Genomic DNA, 26,149 nt, shown 5'->3' with positions numbered 1-26,149 from the left:
TGCTGTTCACACTCAGACTTCTTGAGTGTGAACAGACATCTTAAAAATGCACTAATTTATTGAGTGTATATGGAAATGACTGCATATATAACACTGTTTTATAATTACCTGTGTATATGTTCTATGTGTGAAGCATGAAGGGGACTTCAAACTTGAGGAAAGTTTGTACAGTCAAGTTGTCATTAAAATATCCAATTTGCATTTATTTTGAAACACTTAGACAAAGGAACAGAAAAAAATCACTGTGTAAATGGGGTAAACAATTAATTAAATAAAGAAATAAATGAAACCAGTATCAGTCATTTATTTGTCCTTGTATAAACTGTGTTGTACAAGGACAAATAAATGATCTTGATCCTTCATGTGTTAGAAAAATATTAAATTGATAAAGATCATACTACATTATACTATTATGTATTATATCAGTTTATATAAACATATTGTTGATATTAATATGTAAATGTGAGACGTGTCAACTTCTGAATACAGGGAACATGACAACAACAACATATTACAGGGCTGGTAATGATTTAAGGGTGTAGTACCACGCCTGTGCTGCAGGTGTCAGTGCAGCTAAGTGAAATGTAAACACAGAGCAGCACCTACGTGACAGAAGCTAATGGTGGAAACCTGGATGTTTATTTTAAAGAGGAAACGGGAATCGTTAAATATTTCTCTGCTGTCATATTTTAATAAAATCAAGTGCTGTTTACTGTAAAATTTTGGATATACAGGAGTATTAACAACGTGTTTTACTTTTGAAACCAAGCTAACCGGCTAGCTAGCTGATCTTCAGTTGAACGTAAGAGACATGAACTCTCTGGTCGGCTATGGAGTGTCTTCAGAGTCTGACAGCGATGGAGATGTAGAGGATGTAAACAACGATGGGCCTGAGTAAGTACAAAACAAAGATTATCTGATAATTGTAAATAACACTACGCCGTCGTTAGATTACATATGTTGTTAACTCCCCCTTTCTCTTGTGTTTGATTAATCTTGTTTTTCGTCTCTCTCTGCGTCTTTTCTACCTCCAAAGTTCTGTTAAGGAGATGGGTGATGAGGCTTCAGCTGTCAAAAAGACCCGCAACTTGTTACTTGAGCCTAGTTCAGGTTCCAGCGAGTTAGACAGTGAATCAGACCTAGAGGAAGAGGACCCAGAGCCCTCTTCATCACCTCCACATCCCCAAAAGCCAGCAGCCTGCCAGCCCACCCTGCCTGCTCCTTCCCTGGGATCCCTCACTTCCAGTAAACTACCTCCTCCTCCTCTAAATACCTGTTCCGACAGCAGTGTGTTTGCCAACCCTTTCAAGGCTCAGGCAGACCAGAAGCTCAGCGCCTTGCAGAAACACGTCCCCCTCACAATGCAGGCCAAACCCTCCCAGATTGGAGGTAAAAGGATGTGTGTGTCGTACAGGAAAGATGGAAGGTGCAGGTTTGGGATCAAATGCAAATTTGCTCATGACAGTGACCTTCAGACCCCAGTCACTCCCACTGACTGTCATGCACTTTCAAGTGAAGAAACACCACTATTGGATCAAGAGGAGTCCCAGAACCAACAGCAGGAGGCAAAAGAGGAAGAGTCAGGAGGACAACAAGTGAAGAAGAGGAGGGTTGGACTGAGTAACACCTTAATTCCTCCTAAACGAGCTATGAAGCACTATGCCATGCATAGGGACAGAGAGCGGATCAATATGTCCTGATAGACGTTTTATGAGCTATTACACTCTGCTGTTATGCAGTAGTGGTGGGATAAAATAAGTTCTCTGTGTGTGTAATTTGTAGAAATTGTGTACTGTTCATTTTAGGACCAGTTAATGGCTCCAGCGTACAGTTAGATTACATCTGGCAGATGGTTTTGTCTAAAGCGACTTTCGTTTTTATTCCCCATAAACACAGTGAGAGCAAATTATGATTTTTGCTCAAGGACATTTTGACATGTGGACTTAAGGAGCTGGGAACTGAACTGCCATCTACCAACTAAACTATACCTGCCCTCCCCAAAAATGTTATGCTGTCAAACTGTCAGTGAAAACACTTTGGATAAATGTTAAGACATTTATTTACATCATATAAATGAACAGTTTTTGTTTTCTCTACCACACATCCTAAATCACAAATCAGAGAGGTGCAGAGTTAGTATCGACATATGTTCCAAGGTTTCTACACAACTTTGCTTATTAAAATTACTTCAAACTTCAAAAGGTTATTGACAAAATTTGAGCTGGACTAATTCAGTGACTGTGCTGTATCATTACTGTATAGGCTCGTGTGAATTAAAATGTCACCTTCTTGCTGCCTATAATAACCAAGGACTTTTGTGAGAAGTACATACATCATATGGGTTATCATCCTAACAGCCAAGCTTAACAAACATTTGACAAAGATGTCACTGGAACAGGTCCAATGACACTGTCAAAATATGCACATTTTGTGATTTTTTTTTACAGACCTGTTAAACATCTTTTTTGCCTGTGTTTTTCCAGGTTTTGTAATGTTTCTCTTTGTGAGTTTAGATAGTTTTCTGTTATATCTTTTAATTTTGCCAGATAAAGGCTTTACAGTAGATCTGGACAATAAATGAAAAAAATAGCTGCCTATTCATTAAACAGACTTAACTCACTCAGCATGTGTTGGAGTCTGTTTACAGCTTTCTAATGTGATTTCTGTATTAATTAATAATATAAATAAAGTTGATTTATTCCAGTAGGAACCTTGATGCCACACACTAGGCATTTAATGTGCTGTATATTACTAAGAGGTATGCTATATTATTGCATAATAGCAACAGCTTTGCAACATTACCTCAGCATCAATAAACACACTCACATAAAAGGCTAGTTAAGTTTACAGGACTGTTATGTACAAAGGCAACAACTTACACATACAGACACATACATAATTTTCCCTGATACAGATATTCTAAAAAGCTACCATATATGACTATGAGTGAGCAGTACATATATATTGGTGATCCTACATTTACCTCAAACATTGCAATACAATAAATCAGGTCACAGATGACTTAAGCTTCCTCTATTTTGTGTGCTCGGTCCGTGTTTTATATAAGGGCCTGCTGCACATGTCTGTCAGTGCTGTCCGACAGAACTTGCCCTTGTCCTGTCTGCTCCCAGACCACGCTGTCCTCCCCCACAGCTTCTGTCTGCTGAAGGGAGCTGACTGACTGAGAGGAAGACGTGAGCACTGGATTGTCCAGAATAAAACTGTCCCCATTGGTAGATGCTGGATCCTGGGACTGGGAATGGGATGGGGACAGGAGAGTGGGGCTCGAGGTGGCTGTCTGCAGGGATTGAAGATGCTGAGAAGAAGCTAGAATTGGGATCTGCTGAATGTGTGTTTGAGACTGGGTGACCGGCTGAAAGGTCATTTGAAGGATTTGTGTCTGCCCTTGGTTCTGCTGCTGGGAGGAATATGACTGAAGAGGATGGAGCTGTGGTTGATGCTGGGTTACCACTGAGCTGGAATGGAGTGTCAGTTGTTGGATTTGAGGCTGCTGTGGCTGCTGAGCGGCCTGCACAAACTGGACAGGCATCTGGAGCTGGAGGTGAGTCTGCTGCTGGTTGTCAGCCGGCGAAGGGGGATCGATGGGGGACAGGGCAATCGTCACTGGCACCTGCATGGTATGGAGGCTCTGGTCTTGTCCCAGTAAAACCACCTGGTGACTCACTTGCTGGGTCACGTGACCCGCCTGAGCCACTTGCTGCCCAACTCGCCCTTCCTGGCTCAGCTGCTCCACCTGCCTATCCTGCCCTATTTGGCTCACATCCACACTAGTGACCTCTGCTTGAATGGGGTTACCTGGCAGATCCATGAGGGAGGCAGGGGTTGTGATGAGGGCACCAGCATTTGCTGCCAGTGCCTCAGCAATAAGAACCTCAGGGTGGCTCTTGGCCTTATGGGCCACCACACAGTCCTTCTTTTCAAACTTCTTCCCACAAATGGAGCAGGAGAACTGATAAGTGGCATCAGCATCATGCTTCTTCATGTGCCAGTTCAGAGACGCCTTCTGACGACACGTGAAGCCACAGATTTCACATCTAATGGGGAAACATTGAGAGAAATTGCATTTAAGTAATCTCAAAAAATGTATGAGAATTAATAAATGTTTAAAGAGAGAGCATTAGTATTACTACAAAGTACTGACTGTAGGGGCTTCTCTCCCGTGTGAATCATGCGATGCACAGCCAGGTTGTGGGAGCTCTTGAAGGCACGAGCACAGAACTCACAAATGTAGTCTCTCTGGTCTGCAAATCAAAAAATACTTTAATATAACATGTTCTCCATATACTTTCAGTATTAATTATAACAAGAAATGGTCAGACACAGATCAAAGCCAACACGTTTTATGCAAACCCTTCTCATGTACCTGTGTGATGCTTTGCATGACGCAGCAGCTGCTTCTGTAGACGGAAGAGCCTCCCACAAGACGGGTGAGGACAAACATACTTCTTCTTGAGCAAGTGCTGATACTTTATATGGTGCTGGTGTGCAAAACAAAGAACATGTAGAACAGTAAATCAGCACCAGTTTAACTGAACTCAGAGTGACAGAAGCAAATGACCCTTAGTAGGAATGTGTGGTTGCTTAGAGAGACCTGTAGGTAGCGAGGATGAGCCAGGACTGTCCCACATCCCTCCATTTCACAGCGCACATACTGCACTGGGGGCTTCTTCCTGTGTGGGTGAAACATGTGTCATTGCACTGTTACAAAACATGAAATTGATCTCCAAGTCCTCATTAAAATCCCACATATCCAAATTTGTTGCTCACTATGCCAATCATCAATCCAACCATATCCTTTATGTCTGGATGAAAAGATAACAAGATGTTATTCACGAGAACATAATATAAAGTTCAGATTACAATGCCTGAAAGCAGACATCAACTTCACCTTCTCTTTGGCAGCCGTGGGGTTTTATCATCTTTTTTCCGACGGCCTCTCCTGACACAGGGGGACAAAATAAAAAATAAAAAAATTTCAACGGAAGAAAATTTTGTTTTATTAAGTAGTGAATACAAAGCCATTTTGTGACCACATACATTACATTCAGCATGAAGCTAGATTAATACAGCCACAGGAGAATGACTGCTTAGTGTTTTACATGCACGGTTCAACTTGAGTAACAATACAACGGCAGCTCATTAGATATACATGAAAAATGAATTTGTCCTACAGATAACTTGTTACACAGGGACTAGTACTTACTTCCTGGGTCCATCCGGGTCTTCCACCATTTCTTCCTCCAGTTTTACTTCCTCTTCCACACTCTCCAAGTTATCCGAACCTTCTATCTTTATCTCAGCAACCTCTTTCTCTTTTTTAGGTGCCTTTTCTTTCTCTTTCTTCTCCTTCTGTCTAGGAGGAGCACGGCGCTTTGGTTTAGGGATATCCCTAACAGAGTGAAAAATATCTAGTTACTGAACTAAAAATATGACGCCTATGTCTAATCGTATCAGACCCAGACGCACACGCACCTTTCAGCCTTCGGATCGTAGCTCTGGTCATTTAGGTCATCTCTATAAGGAACATCTTCATCACTACTGACGCCCTCTTCCTCCTCTGCACCACTGAAAGCAAAACAACAAATGGCTTTAAAAAGCACTCCCCACTTTCTGCGCGTCATCATGTGAATGTACTCGAGATAAGTGTACCTCTGACTCTGTGGCTGGTAGTTGTGGTCGTTGGGGTCATCTTCAAATGGAGGGTCTTCATCATCCAAGACTGGCTCAGCAACACCTTCGCTCTCTTTCTCTTTCTTTTTACTGAGACAGCACAAGTGTGAAACACTTCATCAAAACACCATCATAAAAACACAACATCAAGCTCTCACTTAGTCACGCACTTACACAGTATGCAAGTGTACTTAAAGAGCCACAGGTTCAGTGGGGACATAAGTATCACAAAAAGATATTTGCTTTTAATTTAACAGTGTTATGCAGCCTCTTTCTCTTGTGAAAGCTAACACACCTTTTGTATTAAAAGTTTAAAATGTTACTGCATAACCCCTGAGTCAGGCCAAGTATGAAACTACTTAATCTGATCAGATCTGAGTGTGTCAAAGATAAACTGACAAGTTGATAAGCTGATAAAAATCCAAGTGTCACATCTTTGATTTTTATTTTGACCACGTGTTATGCCATTTTGTCAAAGAATACAAATCCCAAAGAGAAGCAAGCCCGTAATACTGACAATGTTGCAAAAAGTACAAAAAATATATACTTACATTTCATCCTTCTCTTTATTGTTCAATTCTCCTTCCACTGCTGCATGGCAAATAGAAAAAGAAATTAGTTTGGGTGAGACAACAAAAGCACTCTTAGCTATTAGAATTTCCAATTTTAGATGTACAAATTTGTATAAAATTATGTAAAATAGGAAAAGGAATTGATGTATGAAATGCAAAAAAAACCCCAAAACATTTCTTTGTAGTCTACTCCATCCTCTCTAAGTGAGTTACTGGAAGTAGAAGGGACTTAAAAGGCAGCACTGATCCCATTGGTTATGCTGAAAATCCATAATCACAACCATCTCATATCAATTAAGTAAGATGTCAGTCAAGGTTTTTTCAGAATAAATAATATCCTGAAGAACAGTAGCAAGCATGACGCCTCAGTGCTTCTGACTGAATTATAGGCCCACATGCTGAACCATTGTCGCTCATTGTCAACAGGTTGCTCACCAGCTGGGCTCTCCATTCCAGGTTCGGTCTTACACACAGGCTTGGCAGAGCCTCGGACAGCCCTGCCAGACGGGGGCTTGGCACGAGTCTGGGCTGGGGGGCGTCTGGAGGGAAGAGCTGGAATGACAGAGCAGAAGCATGCCTTTAAACATACTGTAAGAAATGAAGTGCAGTACAAGCATATGCAAATACAACCACACACACACACAAGTCAGCTCTATTTGAAATGTTCACTTAATCCATTTGGGCAAGCAGAATAAGATTTAACTTAAACCAAGACTTAGCAAGAGGCATATTGAAGAGTTCTTTCCCCCAACATTTTTCTGATTACCTTGAGCATCTGTGGCAGGTTTCTTGGGGTCCTCTGAGCTGCAGAAAGCAGACAAAAACACTTAAGATTTGACATTTTCTCTATCTGCAGAATGACACGCCATTGTCCATCATACTTCTACTACAACAATGCATTTTAAAGTTGTAGCAGCACCGAATAAAAATATGATCATTTGTAAAGTCAGGTAAGTTTTACTCCACCCTCCCAAAGCAGGGCTGTGGAAAGGGGACGAGCTATGCTGAAGGCGTGCTTTTGAACGGAACTGACCCCCACGACGTAAACACATAAGTTAAAGGTCTAACAGGTAACGCTGTAAACAAATGAAACGTTACCTCGGACTGTTTAATGAAAAACTTACTCTGTGCCTTGAAGGCTGTCACCTACGACCCCCGCTCCAGCCTCAGACGGACCTGCTGATTCTGAATTTTTCTTCCGCCTAGAGTTGGAAACTTTCCTCCGCTTGGTCGCACCGGTGTCCGGGCTCGGTTCGTCCTCGTCGTCATCGCTCTTGGTATCCTTCAGCCAGGCCGGTACTGCCCTCATTGACCTGTCTCTTAAAACCCGTCCTGAGCTCTGTGGGCTCGACGCTGCTCCGTTAACGTCTGTTAATGAAGCGGAGACGCCGGACCTCGGGCGGCCCGCCCCCCGCTCCCTGAGTCCCCTTCGCGGTGTAACGGTCGTACTGGTGACCGAGGTCTGCTCTGCGGCCTTGTCCTCCGCCGGCTCTTCATGTTTATTTACACCCCCGGTTCGGTCGCCGGCCGGTTCCATCACCGTCAGGACACTTCAGCCTACCTTAAATTCCGCTTAAACTCAAGCAGGTTTTCTAGCAATTTGACGAAAAACGGACCACATCTGGTTAAAAGACGTTTTGACTGCAAGCGGCCTTTATCCAACGCATTTTCTGTGATTGCGTTGGGTTCGTCGCAAATTAAATGCAAAGATTTATTGATTCGAAATTGAAAACTTTTCTTAATTACCTATTCAGCAATAAACCGATATCATTTTAAAGAAGCAGACACTGTTTTCGCGTTCTTAAAGCTATAGTAAACCTACTTATTCGCCCGGGCCTGGAGCGCAACCATTTTGTGCGCTTTGTTGCGTCTCCTTTAAGCCAAATATAAACTGAAGCTACATTCAAGAGCGGCAACGCATTTTAGCAGCTCTAAAAATCATCTGGATTTCCTCATGTGCCTTTTGCAGAAGGAGTCGGCTGGGGTGCATATTGCTTATGAATCGGCAGCGGTGGTGCCCAGGCACCGCGCATACGGATGACTGCTGGGGCATTTTGGGAATTGTAGTATACGCTAAATCTCGACCGCTTGGACATTGCTTTAAAGACACTTTATTTGTAATGATTTAAAAATGTATACCGACTACTTCTCCTGCGACACACATTAACGGCCATAAAATCAGGTTAAGTTAATATTAATCTCTTTTGTATGTTTGCACCCGGTGCCATATAAATAAGTAAATGACAATATTTTAGCTCATCGTCTGTAAGGTATGGAAATATCATCTTGCATGGCCTGAATTCTTATTTTAAGAAAGATGAAAAGTGGGTTTGTTTCTTAAAATAGTCGACAATGATGACTGTGAAGCTAACATGGCTGCCAGTAAAAACCTGCACTGTCTGGTCTGAGCTGCACAGGCCTGTTGCAGGCTGTTCTAATGGGGAACGTTAACCACTAGATGGCAGTATTGCCCTAAACGTATGACTTCTCTCTGACAGCATGGTGTCTCTTTAACTGAGTTTAAAATCGTCCCACCATCGTTCTCTGTGATGAAGTAGGTCTGGTGTTGATAAGTTTATTTAGGCTTGGAGTTAATATTCCTGGGAAATAAACTCATTCTTACCTCTTGTCTGGCAGATTCTTTAAAGGGTTTGTTAAAGTTGACTGAATACACAACTGTGTGGAAACACAGTCTACCCCAGGGATTGTGATTGATGGGCAGTGCTAAACAACAAATGTAGATTTTGATCTGATTTCTGTGAAAAATGTGGCCATATTTATGCTACTTCTGAGCATAGTTTTATTACCACTTGCAAATCATTTGCACATAAGGACCTCAACTATTATTATTGTACACAACATCACCAGAGAAACAGAGTGCATACACTAACATGAGTGTTCATGTTCCCAAAACATTATCTAATATAAATCAGAATTCCTTTATTAATCCCTGGAGGGAAATTCTTGAAATCCCTGGAGGGAAATTCTTGAAATAAGGACAGACAATAAGGACAGATAGACAGTGTTTGGTATACATTAAAATAAGATTCAGTTATTGGTTTAGGATTTTACATATACCTAAGTAAGAGTAACAATACCACAAAGTAGAAAATATACTTAAAGTAGCCCACCAGTGCTAAAAGTACTCACTATAAGATAAGATAAGATAAGATAAAACAGAACTTTATTAATCCCGAAGGAAATTCTTGTGCCAGAGGATGCTTAAAAGAGCACATTACACTATTACACCTATTTACAGGTTAAAGACAGATTAAATTGCGAAACAAACTGCTAAGACACCAGTGCATTTCCCGGTCGGGCCATGCACTGATTCTAGTTATTACCAAAGATAACAGAAAAAATAATAAGATGGTTGCAGTACAAAATGCTAAATATGAGGTAAATAAAACCATTGCCTAGCACAATAGCAGCATTTATACAAAATAACAAATAACAAATATAAAGTGACAGGTCGTATGATACCGTGAATTGGCATTGCACGTGATATCGTGGAATCACTGCATAATGATGATGGTATGACGGCAAGAATTCTGCAATTTCCCAGCCTGGCATCAATAAAGTATATCTGTCCGAACGGGGGAGGTGTTATGGAGTTTGATGGCCACTGCAAAAAAAGACCTCCCGTAGTGGTCTTTAGTGCTCCTCCGTGGGCTGAATGTGCTTCGGTACAACTCCAGCAGTGTGGCATGCAGGGGATGGGATGCATTGTTCATGATACTGAGAAGTTTTCTCAGCATTCTTCTCTGTGCAGAATGACCTATTTCAAAATAATGTATATTACATTGATGTATCATGTGTAGTTTAACACAGCCTATAATAGCCAATAATAATAAAAACACACCATATTTTGTTTTTGTTAAAATAAAGATGGTGATATATCAAAACTTCATCTACCTGTGACTTCCCTCCATATTGTCTTGCATGATGAAGCCACTTATGCTCTTAAAAGCCTCCTGGACCTCCTTTCTGTGGCACATCATGTTTCTAGAGTAAAGTTGACCTGTCACAGTTTATGAAATGTTCTCCACAACACTGTGTTCTTCTGTCCACTCTCCTCTCTCCACCGTGACATATTGCATAACAGTAGCTGATGTATGAGGTCATGGATGGGTTTCCATTCACAAAGGCTGGAGTCAAAGCCCTTTTTTGACCCTTTTTACACTTTCTAGTGTTACAAGTTTTAATCTAAAACTAAAACTAGCTGACTTGGTTTAGATGTTGTCTTGGCTTTGAACAACATGGAAAACGTAGACAAGCAAAATGAAAGACATAGCATTACATCTTTTTGAAAATGCTTTATTTATCTACTTCATCACTATAAATATAACAAGACCAAACAATCTTTTTTTTTTCTTAAAACAAACCTTCAGATAGAGAACAGTCTGCATAGGTCTACAAAAGTATAGCAAAGGGCACATCTTGGCAATAAGGCACACACTAGGAAGAGTTTAAATGGTAACACCTATGTTAAACAAGGCATATGTAGCTCCACACCACTGACGCAAGGACCAGGGGTTCGTCCTTGCTGTAGTGTAGATGAAATGCAGGCAATAGCAAATAAAGTAGGTGTATTGAGGGGGACATAAAATGACTCTTAAATCGCAAGGCCTTTAACAGTTTTGTCAAAACTGACTCAGAGAGTTGCAACACCAGCAGTTCAAAGTGCCAATGGATTGTAACACATTCAACTGACCAGTTTTAGTCTTTGCTGTTGGAGCTGATAAAATGTAGCTGAACGAGAAGGTCTTTGTGTTCCCACTCATTACACCAAATCCAGTTCAAAATAGCAAACAGAATATTACACATAACAAAAACACAAGAACATTGAATTTTCAAAAACTATTGGACACTTTGGCAAAAAAAAAACAAAAACCAAAAAAAACTTTTTTTCTACTTTTGTTACTCTGACTTGTTATCCCTAAACAAGGTGTAAATAAAGAAAAGAAACATGTTTTAGAATATATTATACCTTTTCTTCTTACTTCATACACAACACATGTAATGCATATATTAAATATATCCTGACTTATTGTCATCATACAAGAAAATAATAAAAGCAGTAGCGAAATGTAGATGATGGAGTGAGATGAAATAAAAAAAAAAGTCTTGTTTGCTGTGGATAATTGCAGTTAATTTCTTGAACCAAAAACATCATGAGCTTTGTCATGATCTCAAAATCCAGGCCATTCTCAGTATCAAACTCATGTTGTTTCATGGGTAAAATGAAGTTAAAAAAAAAAAAGGATTGGAAACTTCAAAACATTCTACAAGTGGTTGACAAATATAAAACAGTATACAGATGTTTTGCATGCCGATGTGGAGTGTGGATTCATGATCAGCAGCTGCTTGCATCCGTTATATTTGTGTGCTATGGTAAATCCATGCATGGCTACTTGTACAGTTCAGCATGAGGTATTGCTCCCAGTCCAATATTACACTTGTTTTCAACACACTGCAGAGTTTTAAAAAGTGCCTGCTGAACATTCATCAGGGTTACTTTATGTCTTATGCTTTATCCGCGAGGAAAACCTCAGTCACACGTACAGACAATGAAACTAGCACTGTTTACACACCGTATGAATTCATACTCAGGATTTAATATCTCTTCATCTGAAAGTCACAATCTCTTGCCTTTGATAAATATGTTTTAAGTGCACCTTGGTCAAGCACAGTTTGTAGGACGAGAAATGAAGAAGAGACAGACATGTGGAGTGTTACTGCAGAAGCATTCAGAGAAGAGACTTACAGGAAAGAGGTAGCCTTGTCCCATTTGACTGCTGAGACTCTAACCTGTTTGTCTCACCACGATACAGTAAGACTACAGATTTGGTTCACTAGAAATAAGAATATTGAAAACTTCCAGTTTTCCTGCGAGTGTTTCCCCTGTACTAACCAAAGTTGCTTCACTTTGTTATGAAAGGCACAGTAAAAAACAGTAGCACATACGTTACACAGGTGTAAGGCACTATAGTCAGGCACAATCTTTTAGAATCACGACAGGAGTGTTTGTGGCTGTAAGTAAGTTTTTTTTTTGTTTGTTTTGTTTTGGAGTTTTTTTTTGTTTGTTTGTTTGTTGTTTTTTGGTTAGCGTTGGCAAATACAGGAGCTGTTTAAGTGAGTGCTCCAGTCCATTTATAGAAAAATGTGTCATTTCTGTCCATATTTGTTCACCTTTCAAAAGTCATACAACAATAATAAAAAACAACAACAACAACAATAAAGATACATAACTGAGAAACAAAACAACTAACATCTGTTCTGTCTTAATCTCCCATCAGCGCAATTTCAGAGGATAGGAAACATCTCATGTTACCCATTATTGAAAGAAGTTTTCCAGTTTTTTTTCTTTTTCTAGAATTTATTCCTAAAGGAATCTGTTGCAAAAATGTTAATTATGTGGCAAAACCAATGTGCCAAAAACAAAAGAGGAGAAACTAAGCCAACTAATTATAGTAGCAAATGAACACAATACTTAGAACCTTCATTTAAAACAAACACAAATAAAACTAAAGAAAACAAAAAGTACCACAAAGACATGTTTGAAGCATACACATTCAACCAACACGGACGGACAGCATCACCTAAAGCCTACTGGAATTGTCTAGAATACTATATATTAATGGAAAAAATACTTGAGAAAACATCAGTATATCCAAAACAGTTATCTTCAGTGGTATCCTCTACTTTTACTTTTTTAAAAATTTACTTTTCTTTCTTGAAACAATTTTTAGACTTCCCTGCTTCAGAAAACAAATACCTCCGCAAAAATAAGAGAAACCTAAGGAGAATAAAACCTTAAATACATATCTTCTCTTCATAAATACTTGAATGTACCTTCAGTGTTTCCATTGCAACAAGGTGGTGGTGGTCAGCCACACAGACAGAGACGACGACATAGAGAGATGGGAGTTGTGACTGTTGTTATTCTGAGTAAGGCTTGTTGTTATCTGGGCAGGCGATTGTCACCACATACAGGTAGGTTTCCTCAGTATGTGCACTGTTCTCTTTGTGAGTTATAATTTAAAGTGATGCTGCATAATTAAGCTTGTCATGTGGTGCCTTGGGTCCTGGATATACTGAGGCCAGTAGGTGGGACAGATATGAGTTGTCAGGTTGTCATTATATTATTGTCTGTCTTCTAAATATTTGCTTCAAACAATGTTCCTTTAGAGCTTTTGGATGTTCACAGGTTCAAATGATGCTTCTGTTTGAGGGGACAGACTGCACGCTGTGGTGGTCATTCAGTCACAGGCAGGGTAACTTTGTCGCGCTCTGACCCTCACCATCAATATGTCTGGTAGACATCGTGGATGGGCAGCTGAAAGGCTGTGGCAGGGAAGGCTTGTGGCATCGCATAGCCTGTGTATCCACCATATGCTGCAGCTGCCACCACTGCATTCTTCTGGAGAGTTGCCAGAGCTGTTGTGTTGGCAGCGTAGTTTGCAATGGGGACGTATCCAGCTCCATACAAGCCCCCGGCAGCTGGGATGCGCTGTACGTTGTGGGCCATGGCATAGACAGGGGTGATTGGACGTCCCTGAGAAATGCAGGAAAGAGATGGGAAGGGTAATATAGTGAATATTTCTGCAGCATGTCTGAAATGACCAACTCTTATGTATCATAGAATGTAAAAATTGTGATTTATAAAGAATAGTATTAACCTAAATCTGCAATTTTGTAGGCCTAATTATTATACATGAAAATCCTTTGTAAAGTAAAGAGAAATAGCTCTTTTTGTTGCAAATTATATGAACACTTATGCTTTTTGTAAATGACAATGACATAATATGAAACGATAAATTTACATCTTTATCAGCATGGGTCAAAATGAAACATTTTCATGTTTCTGTGAAACGTAGAACAGTGTCATAATGCACACCTGAAAGGGTGGAGGGGTAGAGACAGCAGGTAGGACGGTTGCAGCAGCAGCAGCAGCAGAAGCGGTGGTGTGTTCAGGGTGTTGCATGGCCAGAGGGTTGATAATGTGCTCTACTGTGTGTACCTTCCCCTCCTCCATTAGCTTGGCTGCAGGAGCCGCACTGAACACTGGGTACTGCCCACCCAGAGTTGGCAATGCCACTACACATGAAGAGACATAGGATGAGAACTCAGATAACAGAGTGTAGCAAGAGATGATTAATATGACTCCATTCACCATGCAGGAAAGACACAAATACATGTTTACACAGAAACAGGCATACTTAGATCTGAAGGTAATCGACGAGAGGAGTGAGGAACGTTAAAGAAATGAGGGATAAGTAAGACAGAAAAGTTAAGGGAAACAATTTAGGCAAGAAAGGAAAAAATAATAAATTACACAAATTGGCACTGGAGTGTGATTTGGATTATGCTGGGGCTCAACTGTGGATTAACCTCAATGCTCCAACACACGCACATATACACATACACACAAAATACAAAATCGGTCATTGTTTCAGATGCACAAAAGTCTTTTCAATCTGGTAGTGATTCTGTGATTCCACACAGACCGGGACTAAGACCAAGACTCCCAAGATTGGGGTCAAATTGTTCCAGAAAGAGCATCAAAATGGAAAGTCCACTTTACAAAATGGTCCTGTGGTTACCAAATATATGACATAATAGTGACAAGTAATTCAAAATGTAATTTATGATGAAAATCAATCTTGTAGGTTTAGTAAGTTCTGTGTTTGGATTTGGGTCTGGGTTTTGTTGGGTCTCTCTAAAAATCAAATTAAAGAGTTTGGAAAGTGCCATGAGACAACTGTTGTTGTGATTTGGTGCTATATAAGTAAACTAACTGAAACTGAATTGTAATTGTAATAAATTTTAAGATGAAAGAATAATAATTTTTATTTTGCATTTCTGTTATAAGAGTTTGTACGTTTTGAGTTTGTTTTTGTCCAAAAACATACATGAAATTTAAATTTAGATGATCCACCCATGTAAACATGAAACCTTTTTTTTCTCTCTTCTAGTTGTTTTATGTCCTCCTTACTGCAAGGAAAGAAGGAAGTCAGAAAGAAATGGAATTTTCTAACAATTATCCTTTTAGGCCATCTTTGATATCATATTCTTATTTGCTCAGATAGCATTTCAGCATGTTTTACTATCTACACAATTTATGGATTTACAAATCAAAACAAAAAAAGAATAAATAAATGATAATTGAATTACCTACAGCATGCATCGCAGAATCATGATGATCATGTAAAGTAAATGTATGAAGTAGATGAACCTCAGACTGACATAGCACTTTTACCATTTTTAAGTGGTTAGATTAGTAGAAAAAAAGTAGGTAAGTAATCTTTATTCCGTGCATTAAGATTTGCATTTCAACTCTGCTCTTGCCTGAAACTGTCATATACACTAACAAAGCCGAAGCTGTTGCTACTGAATAAATCTCATTGAGTTGACATTCAATGGCTTCATATTGTGAATAGAAAAATCAAATCTTTTCTGAGATACGTGTTCATTCTTCATGCGTATTGTTCCAGTTCTAACAAAAAGAAAAAAGATACTGTCATCCTCCTTTTATTTAAGATTTTGAGTTGAAAGCCTTTGTAAAAGCAGATTTTGGAAGCATTGATTTCCATATAACTATAGCCATGTTCAGACAGACAACAGCACAGCCTGAAAAAAACCCCCAAAAAACAAAAAACATGATTTCCTCATTTAGTTTAATGAAACCACTGTATTTTAGGTGCAAAAATGCAGCAACACTCCCCCCCAGAAATTAAAATGGAGATTAGCTCCTTCAGTTCTCTTAACACAGTGCTGTTTTTTGTCTGAACACCCCACAAGACAAATTTCTGGAGGAAAAAGGAAAGAATTAGGAACAGATATAGCAGTTACTTTCTGGTCATGCTAGAAAGGACATATCTTTCTGCTGTTATTCCTTACTTGATAGCAAAAGGAAGTCCTTTTGCACCTGACCATCCAGCAACAACTATAATGTGGTTTTACAAAACGTTCCTCAAACCAAACAGAAGAGAGATACAGAAAAATTATGAGATAACGGGTTTAATAAAGGCCTTTGAGATGGGCTAGGATATGGATGGATTTAGCTATGTCACTGACTTGTGCCAGGTTTGATGCCAACAGGGTTGACAGAGGCAGCCAGCTCCAGACTGGGCATCAGCTCATAGGACTTTTCAGGCTGCTTGGTCTTGCCCTCATGGTAGCGGCTGTAGATGCCACGACCGGCAGAGTAACCCCCCAGGTACGACCCCCGTGGTCCAGGGGTACGGTTACCTGCAGCAGCACGACCACGGCCTCGCACAGTACCTGCTTAAAATACAATTACAGTAATATGATGACAGGGGGTGGGGTTTAGGACTTGGGTAGCAAGGGTAGCTTGTATTGAAAGTTGTTTGGGGCAACTTGTCAAACAAATATTTATGACAGGTCTAGGAGGCCCTGTCAAGATATGGGGACTAGGGAGGTCACTTAGCTCTAACTACAGGCAATCTGCCCATAAAGTGCGTTTGCTAGTAGAAATTTCTCTACAATATCTGTCTGAGCAACTTTTGGGCCTTTTTCCTGTTCTGACTCTTGATGCATCTGAGTTCATAGTGCTGTGAAATGGTATTCTAAGTTTTTTTTGCTATATCCCAGCATGAAATGGGAGGTGACAGCACAGCAAGAAAATGATGGTGTTAGAAAATGTTTAGTTTGTCACATGGCAAGAAAAGCTTGTTGTTCATTAAAGGAATAAGTAGGAATAAGGATATGAGAGATTACCATTGTTCTGTATCATTGGGGATCCTTTGGAGAGAAAACCAAAACACAATGATTGTTGAAAGTCAAATAGATTTTACAGCTATCACCCATAGACCACATGTAATCAATCATCAAAGGTAATGGTATTAGCATTCATTGGTCCATCACCGTGCTTTGTCTTTGCCTTTTAACAACAAAGCCACAAACTCTCATCAAGTTAAGGATTTTAAAACTTACTACTGTATGAGGTGCAGTGTCATCAAAGATTAAATCATCTCAGTAATCGTGAACACTTCAAAATCATAGCTCCCTATTGATTAGATGTTTGTCATTGTTCCTACAATTGCATCTTTTGAATGTCATTATAAGATCTTTAGCAGGGCAACGACCAATAGAGTTTCTAGTGCTAGTACAAAAAGAGATGGCTTTTCAGAGAAACAATGTGGTTGGTGTAATTGATCAGATACAGAAACAGAAAGAATGAATTCTAACCTTTGACAAAGTAGTCCCTGTTGGGTCCAATGAGGGTATTGTAGGGATAACCATAGTAGGCCAGAGTGTAGGGATCACACTGGTAAACGTAATTCTGCTGAGTAGCCTCTGGAGTGCCAGAAGCACCCTTGGAGGCCTTCTGGCGAGAGTACTGCTCTTTGTCAACTGGCTTCGCGAGTGTCACCTCAATACAAGACCCTTCCACCTCTGTGCCATTGAGGTGGTCCATGGCCAGCACAGCATCGTCCCGTGAGTTAAAGTGGACGAAGGCGTAATCGCGTATTTTCTTTACACGTTCAACACATCCAGGATTCCACTGGCTGAACACCTGGTTTACACAGAAAATGGGTGATTTGTTTAAAAATGGTAAGGCAAAAAAGCAAAATGAAACCTCTATACTGAGCAGTCAGCCGGTCCCACCTGTTTGATTGTCTCCTCGCTGGTCTCCATCATAAGATTCCTGACGTAGAGGATTTTCACTGTCTCCATCACGTCTTCATCCACATCAATCTCAGGCTCAGCCCAGTCCACTGCAATCTGATGGCCCCAGAGCTGAATGCGTCCAGGCATCAGCTTCCTACGAGCCATGGCAGCTGCACGGTGTGACTCATACTCTACAAAGGCAAAGCCTCGGTTCTTCATCTTGTCAGCAGCACTGGCATAAACTATCACATCTAGTACCCCTTCTGTCACCTTGGAAACCTCCTCCAAGATCTCTTCACGCTTTTTGGTTTTGGGGATACCACCAATGAAAAGACGGCAGTTGTCCACCGAAGAGCAGACCCCTAGCAGCCGCCCAGGCCGCACTTCATAGTTGTTGAGCTCACGTACGGCCCGCTTGGCCTCATGTTTCTCTGTGTACATGACAAATGCGTAACCTCGGTTCTTGCCATCAAAGTCCATCATCAGCCGCATCTCATAGATGCGCCCTACGGACTCAAACACTGGGACCAGCTCATCCTCATAAACGTCCCGTGGGATCTTGCCCACAAAGATTTCACATCCCCGTGGAGGAGATGCACCGGTCCAACCAGGAGGAGGGCCATATTTACGCTGTCCATTTTCTTGGACCATACTGTAGCCAGTGCGCTCCATCAGGGCCACCAATGCAGCCTCATTGGGAGCACCTGCTACTCCCTCTGGGATGTTCTGTCCATGAAAAGAGTGGTGTGAAGCACCAGAAGATTTGGAGAGGGCAGCGTTATTGCTCATGGCCGGGGAAGAAGCAGGATCTTCGGCTGTCATTCTGACAAAACCATCCAATCAGATGTGGTGCCTGAAAAAGATGAAGAGAGACGGGTTAATCAAATAACAATACATTGTGTGAACCAAAACTCCTATCCAAGAGAGAACAGGAACCACGAGAAAATAAGAAGGGTAATGCTCAAAAGCCACCATTTAAAACATGTCTGTTTCAACAAAAAAACTCTTCACATGGCTGCTTGTAGGAACAAAACGATCATCAATTTACAGGAACAATCACATGCAAGATTACCCAACTAATAAACCAACCAAGGCACATTATATGACTCAGACAGAACAGTGAAAATATACTATCTATAAATTCCCAGGGCACCTTCCCCTATCAGTAGTTTTACAGCCTTGTTTTGTTGAGTTCTTTAGATCCCTTGCTGACCTCTGACCCCTATCAGAGAGAATGAAGGGTTGTAAACCCTGAAAGTTGCAGCTCAAGGTTCACTGAGATCAGCTATATCACATGTTGATTGCGTGTGTGTGTGGTAAGTTAGACAAGCAAGAGTTAAGCTATATGAAGAATTTTGTGTAAAATGTGACCCCAGTGACTCCATACTGTGACAAAAAGCTGTGCGCATTAATCTTAAACATAGTCATTCATACATTAACCTGTTGCACACACACACACACACACACACTTTCAACTTTTCACAGCACCACAACCTACATCGTGAGTGTTATATTGTGTGTGGGTGCAGCTTTTTCTGTGCGTGAGTGTGTGTCTTTTCATGTGTGCCACTTCATTAAGGACTGCAGCCCTATAAAAGGAGCAGAGAACAATCAGAAATCGGCTTCCCAAGCATAAACCTCTTATTCTGTTATTTTCCAACACTGCCAGCATTCAGAACGGAAAAATCCACAGCATTTTAAAACCCCAAATCTCCATGCCGCATACACTGAGGCAACCAATCTCAGCCGACTACAAAGCAAACTAGTTTTTGTCAGGCTAAACGTCATTTAAGCAAATAGGACAAATAAAAAACAACCTCCTGATAGTTAGGCAAGCAGCATGTGTGTGTGTGTGTGTGTGTGTGTTTTGTGCGTCACAAGATTGCGTGGACTTTAATGGAGATAGCTGATGCAGTCGACAAAGGTAAAACACTACTAAGCTAAGCAACCATGGTAACACACACTCATTTGACTTGACCCAATCTCTCTCTCTCTCTCTCTCTCTCTCTCTCTCTCTCTCTCTCTCTCTCTCTCTCTATCTCTCTCGCTCTCTCTCCTTCACACACACACACACACACACACACAGACACACACACCTGTTCACTTGTTAGTTTGCCCAAGGCTGGAGGGTTTAGAATTACCTGAAAACTAGCTCACACCTCGTCCACAGCAGAACTAATATGATGCAAATAGAGAGGGATACATTAAATATCATAAAAAATTTAACAGACATCCATCCATCCATTTTCTAGCAATTTAAATATTACTGATTTGGGAATTTATTGATGTGTGCATGTGCACAGAAGACCATAAGGTCAGCACAGGCCAAGAGGAAAACAAAACAGCAAGAATGGGAAAAGGCAGGATGTTGTTTTGTTGTTTCCTTCTTCTATGTTTAGGCAGCAGTTGGCTGCTGCATGTTGACATAGGTCAAAATGACATTAGATTATAGTCAAAAAATAAAAAACATCAATTGAGACATAATCATGGGGACATACATGCTTTCTGATTCTGCTCAGTGACAATGCAGTTCTCTTTATTGCACAGAAAATAAAAAAAATACATCACATGTTTTTCCCCCCCAACTAGCTTGTTATATTATAACAGTTTTTTTGTTGTTTATTTCTGTGTTGCTTTCCCTCTGTTTCCAGAGCTTGACGTGCCCTCCCTCTGTTCCTTCTATTGTGTGAAGTGCTAACATGACTCCAACTCTTATCAGCCTTATCTTGCCAGACTGATGACAAAGGGAGGACAATATTCACTTTGGGAGTTCTGCTCTGTGATAAAAAAAAAAAAAAGAATCTATGTGAAACTGTGAGGTCGACATAATGAATTGAATTTAAGACTCTTAGAAAAACTCCATCAGCTGAATATTTAAAAAAATGTGATGCATTTACTGTGCACTTTCATCACGGGTGACTTACTTCCTGCTTTTGCCCACTTGTAGATATTTCTGACTTCCTCAGTGCTGACCACTGTTGTGCTGAGGTATTCCTTTCTCTGGGGAGACTCAGGAAATCACAACCCTCAGTGTGTCACAACTGAAGTAAAAATCTGGTGGTCTGTCATAACCTCCCTTACTCCCTTGCCATATTAAGGAAATGGGAAGAGTGGGTCTTTGTGAGAGATCTTTTGGTATCTGAGAGTCTGTCAACAGAAAAATAAGGATAACCAGAGGAAACAAAAGACGTTCACAAGTAATGCAACGTGAAAGAGGAAATAGTGAAAGAAAAAACAAAGGGAGAGAGAAATGAAAAGTTGTTTTAAAATCTGAAGCTCTGACCTTAAACGTGGTGTATGCATGTAGCATGTGTGTGCGTGTGTGTGAGAGAGAACTGAGGCAACAGCAGGTAGATGATTAACCATGCTGAAAACAAATCACAGCCTTTACTCACAGAGGGCATAAAGATTTACAGATCATGTCCAGGTTACTAACAAACTGTCATGACAGCTTGTTAATAACCTTGTAGGTTTTGATAACTTATGGTTACAGCACAGAAAGAGTAGCTAGCTGCCCTTAGTATCTACATATAATCTACACAGACATTCAGAGCTCAGAGTTCACCTGGTTGAAAGGTTGTGAACTCAGAGCAGCACAGGAGGGAAGAGCTGGCTGCCCTGCAAATTACACAGGAAGTTAAAGAGCAAGGATTTTATTGGCCAACAGAGCCAGTTTGCAGGGTTAAAGTGTTCCAGTTATAGCAGTGGAGATTAGCCATTACACTGTGTTTATGATTGATAGAAGCACCTGATTCTCTACGTATTAACAGCATGTTATTGGGGACTGAATTGGTTTATGAGCAGACAAAAAAGCTTTTACACCATAAACAGAAAGCAACTACTGCAGACAAATTCCATCTTTCTCCTCAAATAGACAAATGAAGCTCAGCGTTATTAAAGTGTAGTTCCTCACAGCTAGAAAGAGGAAGAACATTTCCTTTTTCATGTCACTGACCTGACATTAAATCAACAACTGCTATCATGTGTTCTTCTCAGAGGCAGCCAGGAGCAGATTTTGCAAGTCAACAAACCCAATTTGCTGCAGATTATGGAGCAAAGAAAACCTGAGTGTGTGTTCGGCAGTAAGGAACAATGAGTCTCTTAGTTTGCTTTTCGATCCTGAGTGACACTGATCCAGAGTGCTGAGGAAAACAGGCCTAAGGATGCTGCCATCTTAGCTGTATGCACACACACCACGTGGACACGTGGAGGCGATCGACTCACAGCGTCTACCCAGCAGACCCTAACGACAGGGTCACATGGCAGCAAGAGGATCCATGAAACACCAACACTTACAAACACTACCAAATTCACAGATAGAGCAGCTAAATAATAATCAAAGATAAATAACAATCTGCCATTCGAGACTGAAGAATCCCTATGAAACCAAATACAGCCAGAGAGAGAGAGGCGGGGAAGTGAGACTGAAACAAAGCTGAAATGTTGAGAAGGACATCAGAGCTGATGAGATGTTGGTGGAAAAGAGAAGAGGAAGGAGAAGCAGAGAGTGGTCAGATAGCTACCCGTGTTGCTTCACAGCACTCCGCTGCTTGGCTGCCTGCTCTGGGAGTGTTAGTCCACCTCCATGAGAGACAGGTACAGCAGGGCACTGAGCGCAGAGCTCAGCCTACTCTACACACACACACACACACACACACGCAAACACACACACACACACACACACACACACACACACTGTGTCAAAGCTGCAAGCATGAGAGCTGATAGGGGTGGAGCTAAAACAGGTACTTTGTGTGAGTGTGTGTGAATGTGTTTGTAGGCCCTCGGACACAAGACTTTTAGCAGAAAGTTTTTCTTCTGCTTAAAGGACACAAACGTACACATATAGTTAGGGGTACTTAACTTCAGGCTACTTTATGTATCACATGTTGGATTTTTTAATCTATTTATGCGACGGCTGCAGTAACTAGTTTCCCCACATATATAGATTTTAGAATTATAAGATTATTTATTAAAGATTAGACCAGCGTTTGCAGATGGTTTAATTGCAATATTCCTTTAGGTCCGAAGAGGGAGCAAGATTAGAATATTATTGTTGTATTATTATATTGTTATTGTATTATTGTATATAAAATATGCAATTAAAACCAGCTTGACCTCAATCAGCTTCAAGTGTGAACTGCTCTAAACACATTGATTGGTCAGTACTAACAGTCACATATAGTAGCAAGTGACATAATAAAGTGCAGTAGTAAACCAGCCACACGGGACATTTTCTTTCTGCATGCTGGGTACTTCTACTTTTGTATATTCTGATAATAATACTTTCAGTACCTCTGGGATGTGAATACATCTTCCATCACTGATAAATACACACAACAAAGCAGCAGTTGCACAAACGTGTAAGTCTTCACTCTGTAAACTACACTAGACTAAAGAAGACAAAGTGGGTGATGACAGTGCAAGGAGAGGGGACAGATGGGAAAGGTAGTTTTGATGGGCTTTATGGGTATTCTGCTTAGATTTGCAGAAATTCAGAGAGGAAGTGGTAAGGGAAAAGTTCAGACTGGGGTCTGAATGCTTCCTCATGTTGTTGTCCTACTCTGACATTTGGAAATCCTAACCGGGAGTTACCACTGGACTGATTTATGTCATGTCAGCACAAGGCTACAACTGTGTGTGTGTGTGTGTGTGTGTGGCAGTATGCATGTGTGTTTTTTTGTACATAACAACGGTGAACATGTTCCTAGCACAGCTTAACTTAAGCAAACAACACACACCTTCCTGGGCAGTCAAGAGAGCAGATAGAGAGACGACTGAGAGGAAAAACAGCCAGCTAAGAGAACGTCACTCACTTAAAAAAAGTTTCTGCCTAAAAACTCCCCTCAGTGCTCTGAAAAGAGCAAATAAAAGAGGGGGAGAGAGAGCAGACAGGGTGAACGAGAGACAGAGAGATGAAAGTCACAGAGTGTGGTCAGCAGTGAACTGGAGTTTCAGCTCCTATTGAAACCAATTCCACTCCTTAACGACTGAGTAAACAGGCAAGAACAATGTCTGTTTAGCATAAAGATCAGAAAATGATGGATTGACAGAAAGGGATGAAAGTACAAATGATAGAGAGCTATAAATGGACTGTAGCACACCAGTTATAAAACAGTCAATTCAAGGACAGTGACATCGGAGGGATTGAACTGAATATAAATCATAGCAAAAGGGCGTGTCTGTAAAGGTGTGTATGTAAAAATATGTACTTGAAGGTGTGTGTATTTTCATAGCATTTTTGCAAAAATCATCTGGCATTTGTACACAAGCTACAAAGGCATAAATTGTAGAGGAACTGTGGGGGTCAATCTGATTCAAAGATTACCTGTCAGTCATTAATGAGAGCCAGTCAGGACTCAGACGCGCATCAGAGGGGTCAGGTGTTCTGGTGACCGCACAGCAGGACCAGCAGGTCAGCGGTTAACCGTTGAACCAAACAGGAAGATTTGTGAGATGTAAGAAGAACATTCACTGTGTCTTGCCCTTCAATCATTGTACATATTCACTAAATCATTTGTCAGGAACACAAGCACAGAGTAACCTCACACCACACACACAGACTGCTTCAGGTTTATTCCTGAGTTGTGAATTACAGTTTACTTGTGAATTTACATGTGCAGAATTAATTGAAGACATAAATCTTTAATGACAGCACACAGATTGATATTCCCATTTTATAAAAATGCTCAGTAAATTCCAGTTGGTCACTGTAGTTTGGGACATAACCTGTGGCGATTGGACTGGTTGTTCAAGCCGCTTGTATTTATTTTATGTTGTTTGGTACCTCAAACAACATCGTCCTGCCAGGGAAATTATCGAGCATTGAAGGAGAAATACTCAAACGGCTCAAACGCAAACGGCTGCAGATGAAACTGGGTGCTATGCAGGCAGAGTTTAAAATGATATTCTCTCACTGTCGGCCCTGCGCTAATTATTGCAATGCCCGATTTGTGGCAGCAGAACAGTGTTTGTGCAAGTGACTCAAAGTAAACTACAGTGCTCATGCTCATTGTAACACAGGAACATATCATGGCATGGTTGTCACCGGCATCATTTTGTTCTTGTTTTGGTCTTTTAATGGGTTTTGTTGCCAAAATAAGAATAAAGAATTGTAAAAAGAATTATACTAAGGAATAATAAATAAAGGAAAATAAAGAGCTTTGTCCTTAACACTGGTGAGTGTGTGTACATTCATAATGAAACGTGATTTTTGCTCACAATGGCAGACTGGAAATTCATCAACTTATATTTCGCACTATCGCCCAGTTACCGACATTGGGCTTAAGCTGAAACACACTTAGAACTAAATCATAAGTAATCACATTAGAGAGTGCCTATTAGACTTTGTTGCTTATCTGCGATAAGCTGGTTTTCTATTAAGGCCACACACACACACATTTACACTGGAATCTGCCACACAGGCAAAAATCTTGAATAAGCAGGAATAAAGTCAGCAAAGAAGCAGTGCTGTCTCGGCCAGAGAGCCTGTATGATTATTACAAGTCACCCTTGTAAGTAAATGAGTAGCGTGTCACAAGACCAGAGTCCTGCTGTTTATTTCTGTGGAGTGATACGACCTGTAGGAGTACACCACAGTGTTTAGTCCCACACTGTGCTTTCCTGGAAGCAGTTCCTCTCATACGAGCACAGAAACTGTTTTAGGAGCGTAAAAGGAACTTGGTATCTCTGACTGCTTAACTTTGTGGTGTCCTAAAAATGCTTAGATAAGACATGTCCTTGACAATATGAGACAGAAAAAAAAGATGATCGCTTTTGAAGATTCTAACATATACACATGAAGCAACTACAAAAAAGAAATTCTTTGTCCCAGTATCTTTGGGCACACATATCAGCTGTCAGCTGCAGTAAATGACCAAAACTTAGCAAAACAATGAACTTGACAGAAGAGAAGTGAGAACTGTGGCTGACCCTGCAGGACACATGATGTCCTCACGCTGTGTTTCATACCACTCAACTGCCAGCATGCTGACTACAACAGGACAAAACATTAAGTGACACTGAGGGGAGCTGCTGGGGGATTTTCTGTCCCTTCAACATTGTCTTTGATCGACTGTGTCACTGTGAACTGAATTACAGATATCAACTGACGCTTCAACTTTACTCAAAGTTTTCTAACAATAATGTATCAAATGACAATGTGAAAACAACACAAGCAAAAAACGTTTTGATAAACCTACAAAGAATTATCACCTGACTGTGCAGCTCTCCTCAGTATCATTGAGATT

At 40.7% G+C, this 26,149-nt stretch overlaps 3 protein-coding genes across 14 annotated transcripts in view; 1 reads left to right on the top strand and 2 right to left on the bottom strand.

Moving 5' to 3' along the window:
• Positions 1-506: 506 nt before the first annotated feature.
• On the top strand, positions 507-2,623 carry si:ch211-113e8.11. The gene is made up of 2 exons (XM_046414099.1): positions 507-894; positions 1,037-2,623. Exons 1-2 carry the CDS (start codon positions 812-814, stop codon positions 1,698-1,700), a joined length of 747 nt encoding a protein of 248 aa, XP_046270055.1. The 5' UTR covers positions 507-811; the 3' UTR covers positions 1,701-2,623.
• On the bottom strand, positions 2,042-8,269 carry zfp91 (ZFP91 zinc finger protein, atypical E3 ubiquitin ligase). 2 transcript variants are annotated; one of them, XM_046414078.1, is made up of 12 exons: positions 7,388-8,269; positions 7,030-7,067; positions 6,699-6,815; positions 6,243-6,282; positions 5,671-5,781; positions 5,494-5,586; positions 5,225-5,410; positions 4,910-4,960; positions 4,613-4,691; positions 4,385-4,499; positions 4,163-4,262; positions 2,042-4,055 (listed from the first exon to the last, which is right to left on the bottom strand). In XM_046414078.1, the coding sequence occupies exons 1-12, from the start codon at positions 7,798-7,800 to the stop codon at positions 3,059-3,061; spliced, it is 2,340 nt and encodes a 779-aa protein (XP_046270034.1). In that variant the 5' UTR covers positions 7,801-8,269; the 3' UTR covers positions 2,042-3,058. The 2 variants fall into 2 exon arrangements, with proteins under 2 accessions (XP_046270034.1, XP_046270042.1); XM_046414086.1 differs by having other exon boundaries at positions 6,243-6,279; positions 7,388-8,266.
• A 2,295-nt stretch (positions 8,270-10,564) lies between these two features.
• rbm47 (RNA binding motif protein 47) overlaps positions 10,565-26,149 on the bottom strand; it is a 31,937-nt gene continuing 16,352 nt past the window's right edge. For 5 of the 11 annotated variants that reach the window (XM_046414002.1, XM_046414029.1, XM_046414021.1 and 2 more), the window contains 6 exons: positions 17,898-18,753; positions 17,478-17,805; positions 17,007-17,030; positions 16,344-16,553; positions 14,164-14,363; positions 10,565-13,821 (listed from right to left, as the gene is read on the bottom strand). In XM_046414002.1, the coding sequence (XP_046269958.1) occupies positions 13,570-13,821; positions 14,164-14,363; positions 16,344-16,553; positions 17,007-17,030; positions 17,478-17,805; positions 17,898-18,722 (1,839 nt within the window). In that variant the 5' untranslated portion in view covers positions 18,723-18,753 and the 3' untranslated portion in view covers positions 10,565-13,569. Of the gene's footprint in view, positions 13,822-14,163; positions 14,364-16,343; positions 16,554-17,006; positions 17,031-17,477; positions 17,806-17,897; positions 18,754-22,423; positions 22,573-26,149 lie in introns of those variants that run through there. The other 6 variants (XM_046414039.1, XM_046414041.1, XM_046414057.1 and 3 more) reach the window with 6 other exon arrangements.

This window comes from Scatophagus argus, chromosome 2 (genome assembly GCF_020382885.2).
Source record: "Scatophagus argus isolate fScaArg1 chromosome 2, fScaArg1.pri, whole genome shotgun sequence".
NCBI classification, from domain to species: domain Eukaryota; kingdom Metazoa; phylum Chordata; class Actinopteri; family Scatophagidae; genus Scatophagus; species Scatophagus argus.
The sequence above is the reverse complement of the archived record's forward strand: the minus strand, read 5'-3'. Positions and strand labels throughout refer to the sequence as shown.

Bases quoted from the DNA above. Each gene is read 5' to 3' on its own strand.
- si:ch211-113e8.11 (XM_046414099.1), top strand. From the start codon at position 812: ATGAACTCTCTGGTCGGCTATGGAGTGTCTTCAGAGTCTGACAGCGAT. The intron at 895-1,036 runs GTAAGTACAAAA...CTACCTCCAAAG, and splicing joins GTAAACAACGATGGGCCTGA to TTCTGTTAAGGAGATGGGTG.
- zfp91 (XM_046414078.1), bottom strand. From the start codon at position 7,800: ATGGAACCGGCCGGCGACCGAACCGGGGGTGTAAATAAACATGAAGAG. The intron at 5,782-6,242 runs GTAAGTATATAT...GTGCTGTCTCAG, and splicing joins AATAAAGAGAAGGATGAAAT to TAAAAAGAAAGAGAAAGAGA. The intron at 5,411-5,493 runs GTGCGTGTGCGT...TCACTCTGTTAG, and splicing joins TACGATCCGAAGGCTGAAAG to GGATATCCCTAAACCAAAGC.